The sequence below is a fragment of the Amblyraja radiata genome, chromosome 1 (genome assembly GCF_010909765.2).
Source record: "Amblyraja radiata isolate CabotCenter1 chromosome 1, sAmbRad1.1.pri, whole genome shotgun sequence".
NCBI classification, from domain to species: Eukaryota; Metazoa; Chordata; class Chondrichthyes; order Rajiformes; family Rajidae; genus Amblyraja; species Amblyraja radiata.
Window position 1 is genome coordinate 90,860,649 of NC_045956.1, and position 23,088 is coordinate 90,883,736.

Genomic DNA, 23,088 nt, shown 5'->3' on the forward strand with positions numbered 1-23,088 from the left:
TACATTCAACGAGCTGCCAATATACTGTAATCCAATTTCCAATTTGCACAAAAGACCACTTGTTGCTGGAGATGTCAACTGGAGATAATTAAACTCTAGAATTCTTGATCAGTTGTCAGAAGTTATGGGGAGAAGGTAGGATAATGGGGCTAAGAGGGAGAGATAGATCAGCTGCGATTGAATGGCGGAGTAGACTTGATGGGCCGAATGGCCTAATTCTACTCCTATCACATGTCCGTGACTCATTATTACCAAATTATATTAGAAACTATACAGCTTATCTTGGCTTTAGAATGGCAGTGGAATCATAGAAACAAGCCCCTTCCACTTGTATCCATCCCTCCAGCTTTACATTTCGCTCCTCACTTCTTAGCTGTCAACCTTTTCCTTCTCACGTCTAAATGTAGTCACTTATTTCACCGATCTGCTACTCACTAATCCTCACGTGTCCTATCATTCTCAGGCTTTGCTCCACCCCCAATGCTCTTTTCCAGTGTGCTCCCCGACCCCCCCCCCCCACATCTCACACTCCATCAGTCTGAAGAAGGGTCCCAAACAGAACTGTCGTCTGTCAATTCCCTCCGCTGATGCTGCCTACCCTGCATTCATTCCTCCAGCACTTGTTTGCTCAAGATTCCAACACTTGCCGTTTCTTGCCCAATTGCCCAACTGTTGGCTTGAGGTGGCCCATGAACGACTTAAAATCATGCTGGTTACGATGGGTCATTTTCTGCTGACGTTTCCACTGTGTGAAATTGACAGTTATTATATAGAGTGCTGAAGTCACATCAGTGCTACAAATTGATTGATTTTATGTTCTGCTCCTTATGCAGACTTCTGGAAGCCATTTCAGTGTCGGCAGATCAACACTCACTAATGTCACATCCAGTGTGCTGTGCCCACAAATCACATGGAGAAGATGCAACCTTCACATAGCACCGGCGATCAGGGCGGACCACTGGGAGACCCACAATTGTGTTCGTGGTATAGCCCAAGATCTGATCAGGAATCAGTCAATCGGCATTGTATTTATCTGCTCTCTACGTGTACGGATGAGGGGGGAGGGGGGGAGGAGAATTTGTCATCAAGAGGTATAGTAGTGGCATATAGTATTAGTTTGCACTAATATTGTATTTTTAAATGTATTAACGTTTATTTTGTTTATTGTGTTACGTTGCTATTAGTAAGAATTGTATGGTTCCGTTTTCGGTACATGTCGCAATTAAACACTATTGCCTCTTGGTCGAGGCGGTTAAACTGTATTCATGTCCTAACTGGTGCCAGTGTTCATATTGTTTTCCATTTTCATTGTCTATTCCACAAAATAAAATGAATTTTGTTTACTTTACATATTGATTGTGATGGGCGGTGGGGGGACGTGAATTAACTCCACTGGCAAAAACCTCCACATTTTAGATTGCTGTCCAAAAAATATCACGGCGCAATTTGTGAACGAGAGCGTTTGGATGATAGACAAAGTGCTTGAGTAACTCAACAGGTCAGGCAGCATCTCTGGACCCCCGTGCTAAACCAGCTGTTTCTGTGTTCAGTCTGAAGAAGGGTTTCGGCCCGAAACGTCGCCTATTTCCTTCGCTCCATAGATGCTGCTGCACCCGCTGAGTTTCCCCAGCAATTTTGTGTACCTTCGATATTCCAGCATCTGCAGTTCCCTTTTGAACACGTTTCTGTGTTATCCACTGGTTTCCCACTAGTTGAACCGTGCACCCCAGGATGGTTTGTCTTGTGGTTTACTGCGACTCGGCCTTGGTTTAGGTCGACATTTGAGCGGTATTGGTGTCAAGTGGGGACTGAATGGGGATGGGGTCAGCTGCGGTTGGTACGTGCCTGTAGGTGTGGTATAAGGACGCTGCAGGAAGCGCACCAGCAAGCTGTGAGCGGGAATCAAAACAAGAATACGCTGATGTGCATTTGTCGTTTATTGGAAAACCAAACATAGAGCAGCGGGGCAAGCGTGGCGACTTTGAGGGCTGGACGGGTGCACCGATCTTACAGACATCGTGACTTCTGGTTACACGTATTTCAAGGATTCCGCTTCTGTCAACGGACTGTGGATCCTGGCAAAGTAAACGCGGGGACGCATTTGTAACGACTGTGGTGGAGACTGAAGATAGACACAAAATGCTGGGGTAACAGCGGGATAGCCAGCAACTCTGGAGAGAAGGAATGGGCGACGTTTCAGGCCGAGATCGTCTTCAGCTGCCTCTCCTGGCTGATGGAGGCGAGGTAGAGGGGGGTCCAGGGCAGACAGATGCCACCATCCGCTCCTGGTGCACTGGCGGACACAACGTAGTCAGTGTATCGTATAGTAAATAAATACTTCAGCCCGTGGCGCTCACTGGCTGCCACACACCCTAATCCCCTAACATAATCATTGCCAGCAAAGTAATCACTGTTTTAATCATTTGCTTACAATCAGTCTTCTTCCTGCCGCCAATGTTTGAGGAATGGCCACAAGAAGCAGGCGACAGAGATGCATCGGAAAGAATAATTAAACGTAATCTCGACTGTGCAGTGTGTTTTATTCTCTGCAAATAATGTCCAGGGAAAGCGGTGTCTTTTTGCGTGTTTGTTGTCGTCACGTGTTTACAGAGTGGTGTTTACAGTACTCGGGAAGTAAGAACTTAATTGTTTCGTTTCGGGACATATGACAATAAAACTCTCTTGACTCTTGAAACAGATTTCATGGTCCTTCTCTTCTTGTGTCATTGTCGACGCATCGCTTGCAAACGAAATAAATAGTGGTCAATTGGACGAGGCGAATATCTGTTTAAATAGACGGGGCCAATGCGCGAACATTATAACTGAGGTCGTGGCGTCCAGGTCAGGAGGGGGGCGAGACGTTGGTGTAGGTGTTCTTGGACAGGGAGGCGGTGGTGGTCCGACCCTCGTCCTCCACTTCTCTCAGCTGGACACGCTGCTGGGGACAGCAGGCAAAAGTGGCGAAGCAAGCCACGCGGAATCGCTTATTCATGAAGCAGTAGATGATGGGGTTTACACAGGCCGATGTATAAGAGAGCAGATGGATGAATGAAATGGGCGTCCCGGACAGGAATCTGTCGGCGGACAGCTTGTCAAACGCTCGCCAAGCGTTGACACAGAAGATCGGAGTCCAGCAGATGAAGAACATGATCACAATCACAATCAGCATCCGAATCACTCCCTTTTTCGCCACTAAGTTCGCAGTGGAACTGGTGCTTCTTGCTCTGCTCGTTTTAGTGCGACTGCTGCTTGATAATCCCTGCATCTCCATTGTCCTCCTGCGTTTGACGTGTTGCATATAACACCCATCTCCCTCCTCACAGTTCCTGTCGCCCCTGTTGCTGTTCCGTTCTGTGAATAAAACACCGACAAATTCACACATGATCCGGAGTTCCCCGTTACCCATTTAACCAGTTCCAGTGACCCGTCGGCCAGTATAAGGTCATAATGTCATAAATGACAGGAGCAGAACTAGGCCATTTGGCCCATCAAGTCTACGCAGCCATTCACTGATCTGGCTGATCTATCTTTCCCCCCTAACCCCATTCTCCTGCCTTCTCCCCATTTCCCCTGACACCCGTACTAATAAAACATCTATCTCTGCCTTAAAAATATCCACTGACTTGGCTTCCACAGCCTTCTGTGGCAAATGATTCCACAGATTCACCACCCTCTGACAAAATAAATTCCTCCTCATCTCCTTCCTAAAGGAACGTTCTTTAATTCTGGGGCTATGACCTCTAGTCCTAGACTCTCCCACTATTGGAAACATCTTCTCCACATCCACTCTATCCAAGCCTTTCACTATTCGGTACATTTCATAGAAACATTGAAAATAGGTGCAGGAGTAGGCCATTTGGCCCTTTGTGCCTTTCAATCAGGTCCCCCATCATTCTTCTAAACTCCAGTGAGTACAGGCACAGTGTCGTCAAACGTCCATGATATGTTGACCCACTCATTCATGGGATCATTCTTGTAAACCTCCTATGCATCCTCTCCACAGCCAGCAATTCCCTCCTCAGATATGAGGCCCAAAAATGCTCACAATACGCCAAATGCGGCCTGACCAGCGCCTTATAGAGCTTCGCATTACATTGTCAATGGATATTTTTATGGCAGAGATAGATAGATTCCTGATTAGTACGCTTGTCAGGGGTTATGGGGTGAAGGCAGGAGAATGGGTTTAGGAGGGAGAGATAGATCAGCCATGATTGAATGGCAGAGTAGACGAAGACCTTATGCAGTACACAAAATGTGTAGGAAGGAACTGCAGATGCTGGTTAGCATCGAAGATAGACATGAAATGCTGGACTAAGTTAGTGGGTCAGAGAGAAAAGGAATAGGTGGAGTTTTGGGTCGGATCCCTTCTTCAGACCCATTCAGACCCATGTCCCCTTCTTTCTCTCCAGATTCTGCCATTCATTTATACGCGGGATAAATTACCATGGCCAATTTTGTTAAATATATAAGAATGTGAGAAATAGGAGCAAGAGTCTACATTCGAGGGATCAGCCCATTGAACCTTCCCTGAACTGCCTGCAATGCGAGTATTTCCGTCCTGGAAACAAGGAGAATAACATTATGTGCATTATGCCATGCGTAATTTTACCAGCTCGCAGACAGATGCATCAGAATGTTCCACTCTATCCCTCTGGCAATAAAAAACAACACTATTTGTCTTTCCAATTACTTGCTATAACTGCAGGCTGACTCACTGTTTGCTTATACCAGGATCACATTATCTGTAGTCCTTAAACACTATTCACGTTGTCTCTGTAACCTTTCCTTTTGGATCGATGTAATGTTTCTCCATTACACCACATCTGACGGATTTTTGCCAGCTCACTTTCCTACGTTCCTTGGTAGACTCTTTAATCCTTCCTCCCAGTTTGCATTCCCACCTATCATTGGACATTTGCCTAAAATATACTCAGTCCCTTCATCTTAGTCACCAGTATAGATTGTAAATAATTGAGGCTCCAGCACTGATCCCCTGGTTACAGCATGCAAACATGAAAAATAAGTAATTTGTCCCAGCCCTCTGCTTTCTGTTGGTTAAGCAATTCTCAAGCCATGCTAGTATGTTACCACCAATGCCATGAGCTCGTACCTGATGCAGTAACCTTTTATTGTGGATGCTGGTTTAACTGCAGATGCTGGTTTAAACGGAAGATAGAACCAAAATGCTGGAGTAACTCAGCGGGACAGGCAGCATCTCTGGATGAAAGGAATGGGTGGCGTTTCGGGTCGAGACCATTCTTCAAAACATATCTGCGTTCAGTAACCTTTTACATGGTGCTTGGAAATCCAAACACTCTCCATCTTGAGGTTCTCTCAACATCAAACAACCATCATTAAATTATCAAACAGGATTTCCCTTTCAAAAACCCATGTTGATTCTACCGATTTGGAAAATAATAACATGATTGCTCAGCTACAATGCTTTCCATCATTTGCCTCAAAGCACTGGAAAGAGTGCAGAGAAGATTTACGAGGATGTTACATGGATACGAGGGCCTGACCTATAAGGAGATGTTGGGCAGTTTAGGACTTTGTTTCTTGGAGCTAGGAATGAGATGTTTGCCTAATTTCAGCTCTCTTGTGCAAAGTGATCTTCTGGAAGCGGTTGAATAGAAAGAATGGGCTTCATGGATCATCAAGCACCCATTTTACACAAATGTTACACCGATCCCATTTTATTCTCCCCATTGGCAGGGAGTTTGAGATTAAGACTCAGCAATAGTGATGGGCCTGCAATCTATTTCTGAGTCTGGATAGTCAGTGACATGGAGGGGAAGCTGCATGGCGGTGGTGTTTCTAGACACCTGCCACCATTGTCCTTCCTGGTGATAGAGGTTGTGAGTTTTGGAAGTGCTGTTGTAAGTGCTGGGTGAGTAACTGCAGCATGGTTTGTTGAAGGTACACATTCGCTCTGCACAAGCAGTGGAAGAATGAGTGCTTGAGGTGACTGATTGGGTGCCAATCAAGCAACCAAGCAATCTGCTTCATCATGGATGGTGATGAGCTCCATGGAATTGTTGACACTGTCCCCCTCCTGGTAACAGGAGAATATTTTATTGTAGTCCTGATTTGTGTCCAGTAGATGGTGAAAAGGCCTTGGGGTGGCAGGAAACATAGAAACATAGAAAATAGGTGCAGGAGTAGGCCATTCGGCCCTTCGAGCCTGCACCGCCATTCAATATGATCATGGCTGATCATCCAACTCAGTATCCTGTACCTGCCTTCTCTCCATACCCCCTGATCCCTTTAGCCACAAGGGCCACATCTAACTCCCTCTTAAATATAGCCAATGAACTGGCCTCAACTACCTTCTGTGGCAGAGAATTCCAGAGATTCTGTGTGAAAAATGTTTTCCTCATCTCGGTCCTAAAAGATTTCCCCCTTATCCTTAAACTATGACCCCTTGTTCTGGACTTCCCCAACATCGGGAACAATCTTCCTGCATCTAGCCTGTCCAACCCCTTAAGAATTTTTTTGTAAGTTTCTATAAGATCCCCCCTCAATCTTCTAAATTATAGCGAGTACAAACCGAGTCTATCCAGTCTTTCTTCATATGAAAGTCCTGACATCCCAGGAATCAGTCTGGTGAACCTTCTCTGTACTCCCTCTGTGGCAAGAATGTCCTTCCTCAGATTAGGAGACCAAAACTGTACGCAATACTGCAGGTGTGGTCTCACCAAGACCCTGTACAACTGCAGTAGAACCTCCCTGCTCCTATACTCAAATCCTTTTGCAATGAATGCTAACATACCATTCGCCTTCTTCACTGCCTGCTGCACCTGCATGCCTACTTTTAATGACTGGTGTACCATGACACCCAGGTCTCGTTGCATCTCCCCCTTTCCTAATCGGCCACCATTCAAATAATAAGTGACTCACTTGCTGCAGGATACCCAGCCTCTGACCAATTCTTGTCATTTATATGGCTGGTGCAGTTCACCTTTGGATTAACTGCAATCTCCAGGACATTGAAAGGGTGGAGACTATCATTATCAAGGGATTTCAAGGGTAGGTGATTAAGGTCTTTCTTGTGTGCAATTTTCATGGCACCTATCAGCCCACATCTCAATGTTGTTTCGATCTTGCTGCGAGAATGCATGGCTTACTTCATTTACTGGGGAGTTGTGATTGGAATTGAGTATCGTGTAATCACCAGTGTACATCACCTTTACTAGCTTAATAATGGTAGGAATGACAAAACTGCTAAAAACAGTTGACTCTGGGTCACTAGGTTCTAATGTGCTTTACCTTAATGCCCATTGATATCAATTTTACCATGTCACATTTACACCATAAGGAACTGCAGATGCTGGTCTACAAAAAAGACATAAGGTGCTGGAGCAACTGAGTGGGTCAGGCAGCATCTCTGGAGAACTTGGATAAGCTACTTTGGGATCGGAACCCTTCTCCAGTAAGATTGTGGTGGCAGAAAGCTGCGAGAGAGGTGGGGGCAGAATCACAATCAGTTCCCCTCTACTAACCCTCTCCTCTGCCTGACACAACCTGCCCTCATCCTCAATAACTTTTCTTTTGACTCCTCTTACTTTGTTCAAATTGAAGGTGCAGCCATTGGCACTCGCATCGGCCCCAAGCTATGCCTGCCTTTTTGTTGGTTATGTCGAACAGACGCTGTTCCAAACATACATTGGCTCATTCCCCAACTCTTTCTCCACTACATCGATGACTGCATCAGGGCTGCCTCCTTCACCCATGTCGGACTCAATGATTTCATTAACTTAACCACTAACTTCCAACCTGTCCTCCAAATCATGAACTGTCTGGCATCTTTCTTGATCTCTGTCTCCATTACAGGAGAATGGCTGATTACCATAAACTCTTTGGCTCTCACAGTTATCTGAATTGCACCTCCTCCCACCCTGCCTCTTGCAACGATGCCATCCCCGAATGTCAATTTCGCTATCTCCGCCGGATTTGTTTCCAAAATAAGGCTTTCCATTCTAGGACATCCGAGATGTTGTATTTCTTTAGTAAACACAGTTTTCACTCCCTTCCCCCACCCCCCACCACCCCAACAAAATTACAAAAGGATTTAATATAGTCCCGAAGGTCCCTCTTCTCTTCTTAACCCCCCGGGCCCCTCTTTGTTCTCGGCAGCCCCCTCACATCGGGCCCCTCTTTGTTCTCGGCAGCCCCCCCACATCGGGTCCAGACCTGCTGGATCTCCCAGTTGCTAACCATTTAAATTGCTCTTTCCGTTCCCAAACTAATCTCTCCATCTTGGGCCTCTTCCATTGCAAGAGTGAGGCCACACGCAAACTGGAGGAACAGCGCCTCATATTCCACTTACAACCTGTTGGTATGAACATTGAAATCTCCAATTTTAGATAACTAACCTACAAACAACCCTCTCCCATCCCTCTCCTCCCCACCTCCCTCCCACCTTCCTGTGCCCCCCCCCTGGACATGCATTCACTTCTCCCGTTCCCCATTCCACCCTCTCCTTCGTTCCCCATTCCACCCTCTCCTTCCACCTATGTTCCACCTCGGGCTTCACAATTCGCACATCTCCTCTCCTTATCTCACACCTTTGTCTTTTCATCTCTTGCCTTTGTTCAACCATCTGTCAATCACCCCCCCCCCCCCCCCCCAATCACCTGTATCTACCTATCACCTGTCAGACCTTGTCCTCCCTCCACCTCACTTGCAGCTTTCTTCCAATACCCCACCCCCTCCCTCATCATAAACTAAACTCGTCTGAACAAGAGTCCCGGCCCGAAACATCACATCCACCTTCTCCAGAGATACTGCCTGACCCGCTGAGTCACTCCAGCACGGGTCAAGTGTTGCTTTGATGTTATGGGCAGTCACTGACCCATCTCCGTAATACAGCTTCTAGGGACATGTTTGTACGAAGGCCCTGATAAGGTTGGAAGTTGAAAGTTTCTGGTAAAAAAGATAATGGATTTTGGTAGGTAGTTAATGTGGAGTAATTTCCTCAAGAGAATACTGTCAATAATGGCTTCTGTCATTTTGCTCAGGAATAAGAGTAAATTGATTGATTTGGTAGTAATTTGCCGCACTGGACTTATCCTGTTTATTGTGAACCCTACATATCTGGACAATTTTCCACATGTTGGAAGTGCTTGTGTTATGTCTAGACGGCAACTAATTCTGGAGTGCAGTCTTTCAGTACCACAGCTGGGATGTTGTAGGACCCTATAGGCTTTTCTGTATTCAGAGCTCTCAGCTGTTCCTTGATACAATGCAAGGGACACAAATTGTCTGGAGCCTGGCTTCTGTGATGGGAGGAGATTCAAGAGGAATCTGAAATGGATCTTCCACCTGGCACTTCTGGCTGATCAAGCTTGTACATATTCTGTCCTTTTCTTTTGTATTCACATGCCGAGCCTTGCATTAGTTGAGGATGGGAATGTTCTTGTTCCCTTCTCCTTTTGGCTGTTTAATTGTTCATCAGGACTAAATGCGGTAGAATGCAGAGCTTTGCTCTGACGTTTTGATTGTGGGATCATTGAGCTCCCTAGTCTATTGCCTGCTGGTTCAGCGCACATTGTCCCATGCCATGGCTTCACAAAGCTGGTACGCCAGTATTTTTAGCTGGTCATGCTTCCGACAAGTTAATCTAAACTCCTCATTGAACCAGTGGTGGTTTTCTCGTTCAACACTGATAGACGCATAGGGAAGATGCTGAGCCATAAGTTTACAGAATGTGCTTCGATGAAATTCCACGTTCCGGCTGGAGCTAACGATGACTGCCACGGTGTACTGCTCTTTGTTGTGTTATATGTGTTTGTTCATTTGTGTCGTCTGTGAAAACCCAACAAAGATTACTTTCACGAGAGAGGCACTCATTAACATCGGACATACGGTACCTCCAAACATCGTACCGGATTTCTCACTCGCTGGATTATTTGGACATACTCGTCGGCGGGGCTGTGGTTGCGTTCAAGGTCTTGAGACGGAGGAGGACCTGTGGGAAGCTCTCTGGAGTACTCACCCGACTCCGGCGACGAGGATCACGCACACCACTCCCGAGCATATTCCTTGCACATCTCGGACCCGCAGACCCTCAGCATAGGAGCACCGCAAGGCTGCATACTCTCTCCACTCCTTTACTCTCTCTACACCAATGACTGCACCTCCACAGACTTCTCTGTCAAGTTTCTCAAGTTTGCGGACGACACAACGCTGATTGGACTGATCCAGGATGGGGAGGAATCTGCCTACAGACAGGAAGTGACACAGCTGGCGTCTGTAGATCAATTACTATTGATCAATGTCTGGTTTTGCTATTGCCGATCTGTAATCCATGTCGGGTTTCCACCATGCCATCTTGTGGAATGCGAGCAGCTATGCTTTTAGTTTAAACCACAATTTCAAGCCTACAGTACCTATGTGTATGGTTCCTGTATGTATTCCTATTAAAGTACTTATTATGAAGTTTTATGACTCAGTGTCAATAGTACTTTATACATGGTGTCAGAAGTGAATTTCGGATCGACTTCGGCTGCTATTTTTATGGGTTTTTTACACTCTCAGAGATGGCTGAAGCTTTACAAAAGCTGGAACCTCTCGTCTTCGTTTTGGGATATGGTGGTAGTGAAGTCAACCCGGTCGGTAGTGTAAAGCTGCAGGGCCATCGAGGAGATCAATCATAGAAGCTGGAGTTTTATGTCGTCGACAGCAAGGTCGTACCACTTTTGGGCTATGATGCCTGCAAAGTTATGGGACTGGTTTCCTTCAGCAAGGCTGTGCACCAACTAACTCCAGCTCCTGATTCAACACAGCGTATTCTCACAGACTATCATGATCTTTTCACCAGGGAGCATGGTATGCTACCGATTACGTATTCTATGACTATAGACCCAGATGTAAGACCCATGGTTCATCCTGCTCACCGTGTACCCATTGCCATGTGGGACCGGGTCAAAGCCGAACTGGACAGAATGGAAGCACTGGGAGTCATTGTACCTGTTTCGCAACCCACTGACTAGGTGTCTTCAATGTTAGCTGCCACTAACAAGCAGGAGATTCGCATTCGTATCAATCCCAGGGACCTAAACCCCGCACTCAAAAGGCCCCATCACCCCATGCATACCGTGGAGGAAGTAGCTGCCCACATGGGTAAGGCAGCAGTATTCTCTGTGCTAGACGCCAAGAGCTCCTTCTGGCAAATCCTCCTGGATCATGCATTATCTATGCTTACCACCTTCAGCACTGCTTTCGGCTACTACAGATTCCTGCGGATGCCGTTCGGTATCAGCTCGGCCAGTGAGGTATTTCAGCGTTCTATGGAACAGCTCTTTGATAGATTCCCTTGTGCAATCATTGTAGATGACATTATTGTTATTGGCAAAGACATGGAACAGCATGACGCTAATTTAAAGAAAGTGCTTGAGTGTGCCAGAGAAGTGAACTTGAAATTCAATCACCACAAGTGTCGGTTCTGTGCTAACCAGGTGAGCTACAAGTGACGGCCTCAAGGCAGATCCTTCCAAGACTGCAGCTATCAGCGAGATGTCAGCGCCAACTGATGTTGCCAGCCTGCAGAGAATTCTGGGCATGGTTAATTACTTCGGTAAGTTCACTCCCAACTTCAGCGAGCTCATGGCTCCCCTATGGCAGCTTACTCACAAAGACACTGCCTGGAAGTGGCACGAACAACATCAACTTGCTTGTGACACACTCAAACAACAGATGTCGTGCCCCCCTACCCTGGTTTATTTCGATGTCAATCAGCCTGTCACTTTGACCTGCGACTCATCCCAGTACAGCCTCGGCGCTGCATGCCTGCAGGATGGCAAGCCTTTTGCCTATGCTTCCAGAACGATGGCGGACACGGAGACGAGGTATGCTCAGATTGAGAAGGAATTGCTGGCGGTGGTCTTTGCATGTGTCAAATTCACACGATTACATCTTTGCTAAGGCTCTAACCATAGAGACTGACCACCAGCCTTTGGTCACCATTTTAAACAAGCCTATACACGCTGCTCCTGCGAGGCTGCAAAGAATGATGCTGCAGCTCCGGAAGTACAACATCACTCTCATTTACAAATGGGGTAAGCACATGTATCTGGCTGACACTCTATCTCGCGCTCCCAGGAGGACAAATGCCCAGCACACAGCTGAAATTAACACTTTTTATGTTATCACAGTCGACTTTATTCGTCCTTCCCGTCTGGATACTTTTGTGGTTCGCATGGCAGAGGATGCCACCCTGCAGATACTCACCTCAGTCATCAATCACGGATGGCCTAGCAAGCAGCATTTGCTTCCGCCTACTATTCAGCCCAACTTTCCTGCCCGAGACGAATTTTCCATTGAAAATTGAGTCATCAAGAAGGGTCACAAGGCAGTGATCCCGGCTTCGCTCCAACAGGAGTACTTTGACGCCATACACAGAGGACATCCTGGTTCTGAGGCAACCGTACAAAGAGCAATGAGCATGTTTTTCTGGCCTGTTATGTCGGATTACATAAGCCAGAGGGTACCGTCTTGTGCTGTGTGCAACAGCATGACGCCGCATCAACAGAAATAACTTATTTTGCAACGCCCTGTTCCTGACCTGCCGTTGTCCAACGTGGCTACCGACATCTTTGACTGGTGCGGCAATCGATAATTGATCCTGGTAGACTTAATCCGGGTGGTTCGAGATCGACTTGCTCTGCACAACCTCTTCTGCGACCGTCATCAAGAAACTTGCAAGACACTTCTCAGTTCATGGGACGCCTCGCTCCCCCTTGTCCGATATTGGTGGCCAATTCACGAGCCAGTGTTTTAAGGACTTTGCGAGACACTGGGACTTTAAGCACATCACCAGCAGCCTGGAGTATCCACAGTTGAATGGACTGGATGAGCGGACTGTCCCCAGTACTAAGGAGGTCATGGAAAGGTCCAGCAGAGCCGGGTCTGACGTATTTTTAGATCTTCTCAAACTCCGCAATATTCCATGCGATCCCACACTCGGTTCGCCAGCTCAGCGACTAATGTCCAGACAGACTCGAACCACTCTTCCCGTGTCAAGACACCTGCTTCTGCCACAAGTCTACGAGCCTCAGGTAATTCAGGCACAGTTGTAACATAAAAGACTGACGCAAAAGGCGTATTACGACCATTCCAGTCGTCCACTCCAACCGCTGACGGAGGGGCAGACTGTCCGACTACAGACCCAGAAAGGATATGACCGTATGGGCACAGTCAAAGAGGTGTGCCCGGAACCAAGGATTCAATCGGATGGAGTTCTCTACAGACGTTAACCGGAGACATGTTCTACCGGTGAATGAGCCGGTGCCATCGCAGCAAGTTCGATACGATTGTGCAGATGACCCAGATGATATGTTTTGGACAGAGGATGGATACGATACTTTAAACGATGGTCATGTGACAGCAGACTGTGAGCGGTTCTGGGATCAGGATTTTGTCTCTCCACCTGTGAAGGAACGCCAGTCGGGCCGGTGCTGATGGTAAAATCTCCTGTAAGGCCTGTGGAGAAGTCTCCTGTGAAACCTGTGCTGGTTTATTCATCGCCTGTAAAGAGTACTGCTGTGGGGCTGTACCGAACGAGTGTAGGACGAGTCTGCAAGCCTGTGATAAGATACAGAGACTTTGTCTAGAGGCAGATCCTGGACTAACTAACTAAAACTGACATTACTCATATTGCATCCATCCTTTGCTGTAGATGTAGATTATAAATTATGTCTTTGCATGCTTGTATTCAGCTTATAGGCAAACTCCCAAGAAAAGGAGGATGTAGATCAATCACTATTGCTGATTCAACTCCATGTCTGGTTTTGCTATTGCTGACCCGATCCGTAATCCATGTCAGGTTTCCACCATGCCATCTTGTGGAATGCGAGGTGCCATGCTTTTAGTTTAAGCTACGACTTCGAGCTGGCAGTACCTATGTATATGGTTCCTGTATGTATTCTTATTAAAGTACTTCTTATGAAGTTTTATGACTCAGTGTCAATAGTACTTTATACAGTGTCCTGGTGCTTTCGTAACAACCTGGAGCTCAATGCTCTTATGACAGTGGAATTGATAGTAGACTTTCAGAGAGCTCCCCCTCCCCTCCCCTCACTCACCATCAACACCACCACAGTCACATCTGTGGAGTATTTTAAGTTCCTTGGAACCATCATCTACAAGGACCTGAAATGGGAGGCCACCATCGACTCCACAGTCAAAAAGGCCCAACAGGGAATGTACCTCCTGCGGCAGCTGAGGAAGCACAATCTGCCCCAGGCAATGATGGCCCAATTCTATACGGCCATCGTAGTGTTTGTCCTCACCTTCTCCATCATGATCTGGTTTGGCTCAGCCACCAAGCACGACATTCGGAGACTGCAGCGAATCATCCGATCAGCTGAGAAGGTTGTTGGCTTCAACCTTCCCCCCCATTGACGAACTGTACAATGCAAGGGCCAGGAAGCGAGTGGGTAAGATCATCTCTGACCCCTCTCACCCTGGCCACAAACTCTTTGAAGCACTTCCCTCTGGAAGGCGATTCCGGACTGTCAAAGCCGTCACAGCCAGACATAAAAAGTTGTTTTCCACGAGTAATAGCTCTACTCAATAACCAGAAGTCTGTAGACTCCTTTTGCTCTGGTATTTTATTTCACTCACATGTTTAAACTAGAATGTTTTATTATTTATGTTTAATGTTTTATGTGTCATTCTTAATTGTCACTGTATGTCGTGTTGCTACTTGCGAGCGGAGCACCAAGGCAAATTCCTTGTATGTGTACATACATAGCCAATAAACTTATTAATTAATTAATTCATTCATTGTGTATATTTCTGCTGTCGATGATATTCCACAGTGCTTTAATGGATGATCAGATTTGAAATCCATTTGAAATTCCATTTAGCACCTTTGTTGTCAGGATTGGTGGAGCACCAAACTGGGTTTGGGTATTGCCAGTATGAGGCTGGGACTTCATCTCCACAACAAATGTGCGGTGCTGACTTCTACCTATTGAGTCATGAAAATATTCCACTGCCACAGATGGTGAAGACGATGTCAAGTTCACTGTTGCACTTTTAATGGTTGTCACTAGAGTTACTTGTTGTTTTACACTGGTGAAAGATGCTGGGACAATAGTACAGGAACAAAATCATAAGATCAAAAGTGATAAGAGTAGAATTAGGTCATTCGGCCCATCAAGTCTACTCTGCCATTCAATCATGGCTGATCTATCTCTCCCTCCTAACCTCATTCTCCTGCTTTCTCCCCATAAATTCTGACCCGATGGGCATGTGATTTGCTGTACTAATCTATTTAACTACTCTGGACATTATTTGATTGTATTTTCTATATTCATAATAGCTGATCAGTTTATTAGTGGAAATTTTCCATACATCCATGAAGAAGAATCAAAGTTTAGAGTGAAAATCAAATGCATCTTTGGTAGAAAATTATTATAGTCCAAAGCTTTTTAATGAAGATCAACTGAATTTAGTTTTGGCATTACATTTCCGTGGCTGAGCTTTGATAATGCCTCATTCATTCTGAAAAATAATTTCAGTTTTATAGTAAAATATCAGGTCAAACTATCAGAATTAAATGCCTTGAAATGTTTTTAGCAAAATTATTTCAACATCAATACCAAAAAAGTCACAGTTACTCTGGAAGTCAAATCTATTGATTCAACATCTCAATATATGCTATTTTCAGTTTGATTACAGTCGCTTTTCCGTTTGGTCCACTTTTACCAATTTCTCTGAAATTTTAACCTAAACTGCAACGATGTGTATTTCATTATGTGCTGAGGCCATTCATTTTTCAATCATCATTTTGACCATCACTGCCACCAGGTTTTCACCGATTATAGTCCAATTAAATGAACGGAATTTCAATTTGCAGTGAAATATCAAGATATGGCAACAATTTTTAATTAAATTAACAATGATGTTTTTAACAGATCATGGGACAGTGAGCGCCGAGGTTTCTATTCGGTTTTAGAAATCTCTGACGAGGGTCTGAGCGCAGCTGAAGTGAAGACCCACTGCCGCACCTTTTCAACTCCGTCTGCGCACTTACCTTGGTTCTTCCTTCTCCGGCTCATTTCAAACTGGATGCCGCTGTACAACTCACGGGATATTAATCCATATGCAATCATCATCACTATTCCGGGGACCAGGAAGAGAACCAGTAACAGGAAAATATACCTAAAGTGAGAGATAATGTAACGTTAGATTGAAGCTCATTTCAACCCAGGTGGGTGTTGATAAATGTTTAAATAAGAACATCATGAGTATGGAGATTACCAGAACTGCTGGGTGATGTCGTTGGGCCAGAGAAGGCGGCACATGTTACCGGTGCTATTGTTGACCCTGGTGAAGGGGACCAGCGTGCTGTAGATGGGATACGGTAACATCACGGTTACTGAGATCAACCAAGTGGCGGCAATCACTTTGAAGGCATGAGACCTGGTTTGCCACACCCTGGATTTAAGTGGTTTGCAGATGGCACTGTACCTCTCCAGAGAAATCGCCACCAAACTGAAGGTGGAAACGCTAACAGAAATACCTAGGAAACAAACAGAAATTATTCAAATTGGAAATATGAAAAGCATTTCCTCTATCATAGTCCACAATTCAAAAACAATCTCCCAATGCAAAACGAAGGTTCGGATTGGGTTGACACAAAATGCTGGAGTAACACAGGGGACAGGCAACATCTCTGGATAGAAGGAATAGGTGCCGTTTCGGGTCGAGACCCTTCTTGGGTTATGGATCTAAATACAACTATGGATTTCTTTGATCACAGCTAGGGCTTTGCCTTACTAGCTCTGCTTCCGGTTTTTTGTGGGTCTTGTTTATCTGTGCCATTGTTAGGGTTAGCTGTTTTGCATCAATGAATGTAATATGCATCTTTCAATATTTTTCCAGTATTCTATATGTATTTATTTATTAATAAGAGGAAATAGAGAACAATTCAGATTTGAATGAATGATTGTAGGGCGGTCTTATTGAAGGTTTCGTCTATACATCGATTGCATATTCTGTCCCAATTAACTATCAGGTGACAACTGATTAATTTAAACCAATAATATTTTCTATCAACTAGAATCTTAACAATCTGAGCCATTGTGTTGTAATTTAATGCATTTAGTGTTCGGGATTGGAAGCGTACTAAGGCACCCGGATCATAGCATAGAACAGAATTGGAACGGGCCCTTCGGTCCACCGTGTCTATGCCGACCACAAATCCAATATAAACTAATCCCATTTGCTTGCACATTGTCTATATCCCCCATTCCACCACCTGTTCGCGTGCCTGTCTGAGGTACTGTATGTGGACCTCTGGAAATGTGCTTTTAAAATAAGTAGGTAAGTAAGATAACTAGATCGAGATTTGACAATTATGCAATTTTATTACACAATTTCCCCTTGGAAACCGAACAAAATCTTTACCTTTGATAATTATAATATATGATCTCAGCCATGAACATGACTGAGTAGAAAAACAAAGGCTGGGTTATAAGAGTAAATGCAGATTATATTTAACATAGTTTAAACATTAACAGCCAAGCAAACGGCCACTATCTTTCCTCCTGTTGCTGAAATACGCAGATACAGTAAGGAGCATTCCGTTAGCATTTCTCACAGGTCCATACAGTGGAGAAAGGCAGGCTTACAACGGTGTAGGAAAAAACTGCAGATGCTGGTTTAAATCGAAGATAGACACAAAATGCTGGAGTAACTCAGCGGGTCAAGCAGCATCTCTTGAGAAAGGGAATAGGCGAGAGCTTTCTTTAGACCTTCAGAAGGGTCTCGACCCGAAACGTCACCTATTCCGTTTCTCCAGAGATGCTGCCTGACCCGCTGAGTTACTCCTGCTTTTTGTATCTATCCCATGCTTACAACGGTAGCCCTGTAAAAGTATGTCTGAGATGCACCTTTAGCTAAATGCCAAATGCCCGCTTTAGCCCAGTCTCGACTTTAGCACTTGTTTGAAATAATTTGTGTAAATGCAAAATGCATTGTCAAAATAAAAGCCAACGCAAGTTTTTTGAGTGAGATGCCAGTGTGTGTGCTGTGGTAGAAAGGCTATGCAAAACTAAAAACACACACAGTGCTGGAGCAAGGCAGCTTTGCCCCGTCTTTCAATAGATGCCACGCCTCAGCCGGGAGTTTCGCGCGTTGTTTTGGAGTCTAGTTACCCATGAAGTAGGCGACAGCTTTGCAGACAGCACTCCCGAAGATGAAATTCTTGAGTAGGTTGGGGATGAGGGTGAAGGGCATGCAGAAGAGGCAAAGCATCAGGTCGCTGACCGCCAGCGAGAGCAGGAAGGTGTTGGTTACAGTCCGCAGCCGTTTGTTCTTCAGCAGGACGGCGATGATGAGCACATTCCCCAGCACACTCAACGCGAAGAACAGGCAGTAAAGAAATATCCGCACGGTCTGATCGAGGTCTGTGAAGAGAGACATAAGAGGCAACTATTTAAAGTAGAAAACCGGGGGGGGTTGTGCATTGGTGTGTGCCAGTTAGGGTTGCCAACTTTCTCACTCCCAAATAAGGGACAAAAGGTCAAAATAAGGGACAAATTCCCGACGGCAATTCGTTGACCGACTCGGCCGTAGCTGGGTGAACATACGATTAGTTTGCCCGGGTGCTGGACTGCACACAAAGCCCAGCCTGCTGAGGAGTTTTGGCCCGGGCGCCGTCAGTCCGGCACCCCGTCCAACTCATGAACCGATGGTCGGCTGTGAGAAGGTGGTGTCGGCGGTCAGCGAGGGTCGGACAGCTGGCCGGGCCACGGCTGCCGCTGCTGCACTCCATGGGCTGCACTACCCCGGGACGGGTGCAGCGGGGCCGGACGCGGCGCTCCGACCCGACAGTCCCCTCGACCCGAGTAGTAGCAGTAGGTAGGAGCAGTCAAGGGCGGTCCCACATGGGACAAACCCACTTAGCCCAATATACGGGATGTCCCGGCTAATAGTTGGCAACCCTAGTGCCAGTAGCTGCCTACCTTTGGCGGGACGCGCTGCCTGGCGGCACTGGTCGCCCTCGCAGCTGCTCCGGCCCCTGGTCCCCGCTGTCGCTGCAACTCTCGGCATCTCCGTCAGATTCAGCAGCAGCTGAGTAACCGTCTCCATGTCTGTTTGCCTTCTAGCGCCGCCTCACAGTGCCGTCCAGTGCAATATACCCACACACTGATACATTCAAATAAATATCGCCCGAAATATATTCCCGACTTCCAAGGAACCCCAATGGCGATATCGGCTCAGCAGGGATGTTCTATATACGGGATGTCCCGGCTATGTTCTATGTCTCTGTTTATCCCTTTAAAACTTATTTATTGTGAAGGCACCGATAGATAACATCGCGGTCCTCCTGCGTGTAATACCAATGGTCCGAGCGCTTTGATATTTGCCAATCCGGAGCCGTGGCCGCCGCTGTGGGTCGTTTTATCGGGAGCTCCGGGCGGGACGTGTTGAAGCGCGTCCTGTAACGTGAAGATGCGGGGAGAGGCCGGCACCGAGCGAGTCACCTGCCGGGGAGACATTCAACTCCGCCTCCGTCCCCGTCCCCGTCCCACGGGCGCTCAGAGCGACGGCGGGGAACGAAGACACTCACTTTATTGAGGAACTGCAGATGCCAGCTTATTGATCTGTATTTGTTCTAATGTTGGGGACTATCAGGACAAAACATAGCTTTGCTTTCCCGCCACAAAAAAAAACTTTGGACGTTAGCAAGAAGGCTTGTTTATCTACATTTAGTGCGAAACAAGCTCGTTGCTCTTTATTGACTCAGCGGGTCAGGCAGTATCTCTGTTGAAAAGAAATAGGTGACGTTTCTGGTTGAGACCCTTAATCAAGAAGCAGGGTCTCGACCCGAAACGCCACATATTCCTTTTCTTCAGAGATGCTTCCTGACCCGCGGAGTTACCCCTTTTTTGTTTATCTTCGGTGGAAACCAACATCTGCAGTTCCTTCCCACACTATTCCCCTTTAGCTCCCGGCGTCTCCCCAGCGCTGTTGCCCATTTCCCGGGGTCTGGATCATGTGTAGGAGGGGAGGGGGTTGGTCTGTAGGGCACTAATCGGTTCACAGGATCTCCAGGCAAAGATCAATAGGAATCCCGCAGATCTGGCAAAGTCCAGAACAACATGAAGGATGTGTGAAGATAGACACTAAAAGCTGGAGTAAATCAGCGTGTCAGGTCTCATCTCTGGAGAGAAGGAATTGGTGACGTTTCGGGTCGAGATCCTTCTTTAGACTGGTTAGGGATAAGGGAAACATAGGGGCCATTCGACCCGTCGAGCCAGCACCGCCAGTCAATATGATCATGGCTGATCATCTAAAGTCAGTACCCCGTTCCTACTTTTCCCCCATATCCCACGATTGCTCTAGCTCTAAGAGCTAAATCTAACTCTCTCCTGAAAACATCCAGTGAATTGGCCTCCGCTGCCTTCCGTGGCAGAGAATTCCACAGATTCACAACTCTCTGGGTGAAAACGTTTTTCCTCATCTCAGTCCTAAATGGCCTACCCTTTATTCTTAAACTCTGACGCATGGTTCTGGGCCCCCCAACATCAGGAACATTTTTCCTGCATCTAGCCTGTCCAATCCTTAAAGAATTTGGTGGGTGGTGGGTATCCCCCTGCCCTGTTAGTTGAAACGTGACCTTGCCTACACTATCTTTTCCGTTAACTGCACGCATACGCTTCCACGCCCCCCTCGTGCCTGACCATCAAGGCTGAGCAGGCGAGGAAAGAGCTGAGCAGACTCCGCCCAGGCAAAGCCACGGGTCCCGATGGTGTCAGCCCTAGGGTACCCACGGTATGTGCCAGCCAGTTGTGCGGCGTACTCCAGCATATCTTCAACCTGAGCCTGGAGAGGGTTCCTGTGATGTGGAAGTGACATCCTGCCAAAGAGGACACGCCCCAGCTCCTCCAATGACTACAGACTCTGACTTCACACATCATGAAGTCCCTGGAGAGGCTGGTGCTAACTCACTTGCAACTCCTAATTAAACCCTACCTGGACACCCTGCAGTTTGCTTACCAAACAAAGATGGGGGTTGAGGATGCCATCATTCACCTGCTCCATCATTCCTATGCTCACTTGGATAAGCCAGGAAACATTGTGAGAGTCTTGGTTTTTTTTTCTTCTCCAGTGCTTTTAACATGATCCGGCCTGCACTGCTGGGGAGCAAACTGACAAAATGTGGGTGGATGCTCCATTAGTGTCCTGGATCACCAACTACCTGACTGGACGACCACAATATGTCAGGCTACAGAACTGTGTCTCAGACATGGTAGTGAACAACACAGGGGCCCCACAGGGGACGGTCCTCTCTTCCTTCCTGTTCACCATCTACACCTCGGACTTCAGATATAACTCCTGCCACCTGCAGAAGTTTTCAGATACCTCTGCAATTGTGGGCTGCATCAGTGAGGGGAGGGAAGCTAAATACAAAGGGGTAGTCAACGACTTTGTTGAGTGGTGTGGGCTGAATCACCTGCAGCTCAACACTGACAAAACTAAGGAGTTAGTGGTGGACTTTAGGAGGAGAGGAACACCAATGTTCCCTCTAATTTTTAGTAGTTCGTGTGCACAGAAATCTTGTATTGTGCAATTTTTATGCTGTTACAAATGTGTGTACGCACTGAATTCTTGTGCACATATATGACCTCATGAGCTTTTGGTGTAGCAGATTTTACTATTTTGTTAAGCCATTCAACTTGAAACCAACTTGCAGTTCTTTTGCACTTCACATCCTTTGCATCCTTTGAATTTGACACGGTGAATCAAATTTTTTTTCAATAAAAACTCAATAAGCCGGTTTCAGAATTTGAAATGGATCTTCGTAAACTGTACAATAAAGTCAATATGATTATGAGATTTTTACAAATAAGTATAAATTATATACTGTATAATACTATAATTATTGATTACTTCATTTATGTAACATTGTAGTGTCTATGACATACAGACTTGAATGCTTTAGTTTTTCAAATGAACAGTTCTTTATTTTAACTCTGTAACAAGTCCTCCCCGTCCCTTCCTCCTCTCTCCTCCCCCTCTCTCCTCCACCTCCCTCCTCCCCCTCTCACCCCCTCTCTCCTTCACCTCTCCTCCACCTCCCTCTTCTGCCTCTCTCCTCCACCTCTCCCCGTCTCTCCTCCCCTCCCCCCTCCTCCCCTCTCTATTCTCCCCTCTCTCCTCCACCTCTCCACCCATCTCTCTTCCCCTTCCCTTCTGCCCCCCTCTCCCCGTCACCTCCTCTCCCCCCCATCTCCCCTCCCACTCCTTCCCTCATTCCCTCTCCACCCCCACTTTCCCTTTTCCCCACCCCCTCCCTCCCCACCTCCGTCTCCCTCTTCTCCAAGGTCCAATCCTTTCCATTTACTGCCAGCAGCGCAGCCATATTTGAGGAGGGCAGCCCTGGCCCTCCCCTGGGTGAAGCGCGGGTACGGTTGCAGCGCCCAGAGCCAGAGCGGGTTGCAGCCTTTGGTTGCAGCTGTCCCCGGTGCCGGATCAGGCCGCCGATTTTGAAATTCAGAAAAAAAGTCTCCGCTATAAAATCTCTCCACTATCATTTATAGCGGAGAAATTTTATAGCGGATATTCCCCCCCCCCCCCCCCCCTCATATTTCTAAATACTTTGTGTGCACATAAATTTTCTTTGTGCGCTGGTTTCAAAACTTGTGTGCGCACATACGCACACAGCTTAGAGGGAACATTGAGGAACACCCCTGTCCCCTGTCTCAGTGTGTGTGGATGTGTAGTTTACCAGGGAATACAAATACCTTGGAGTTTACCTGGACAGTAAACTGGACTGGTCCAGGAACGCAGAGGCCCTGTACAAGAAGGGACAGAGCCGGCTGCACTTGTTGAGAAGGCTCCGCTCCTTCAACGTCTGCAGTAACATGCTACAGATGTTCTACTAATCGGTGGTAGCCAGTGCCATCTTCTTTGCTGTCGTGTGCTGGGGCAGCAGTGCGAAGGCCGCGGATGCCAATAGGATTAACAAACTCATCAGGAAGGCAGGCTTCATCCTGGGGATGGAGTTGGATTCATTGGAGGGGAGGACGCTCCTCAAACTGGGGAGCATCCTGGACAATACAACTCACC

General features: G+C 46.7%; 1 protein-coding gene across 1 annotated transcript; it reads right to left on the minus strand.

The window, feature by feature from the left end:
- Positions 1-1,848: 1,848 nt before the first annotated feature.
- On the minus strand, positions 1,849-19,466 carry cckar (cholecystokinin A receptor). The gene is made up of 5 exons (XM_033026616.1): positions 18,978-19,466; positions 18,168-18,419; positions 16,270-16,531; positions 16,043-16,170; positions 1,849-3,351 (listed from the first exon to the last, which is right to left on the minus strand). The coding sequence occupies exons 1-5, from the start codon at positions 19,102-19,104 to the stop codon at positions 2,843-2,845; spliced, it is 1,278 nt and encodes a 425-aa protein (XP_032882507.1). The 5' UTR covers positions 19,105-19,466; the 3' UTR covers positions 1,849-2,842.
- Positions 19,467-23,088: the final 3,622 nt, after the last annotated feature.

Excerpts from the sequence above, each read along its gene's own strand:
- cckar (XM_033026616.1), bottom strand. The coding sequence starts at position 19,104 with ATGGAGACGGTTACTCAGCTGCTGCTGAATCTGACGGAGATGCCGAGA. Across the intron at positions 18,420-18,977 it reads GGCAGCGCGTCCCGCCAAAG|ACCTCGATCAGACCGTGCGG; the intron begins GTAGGCAGCTAC and ends CTCTCTTCACAG. Across the intron at positions 3,352-16,042 it reads CCGGAGAAGGAAGAACCAAG|AACGGAACAGCAACAGGGGC; the intron begins GTAAGTGCGCAG and ends TTTTATTCACAG.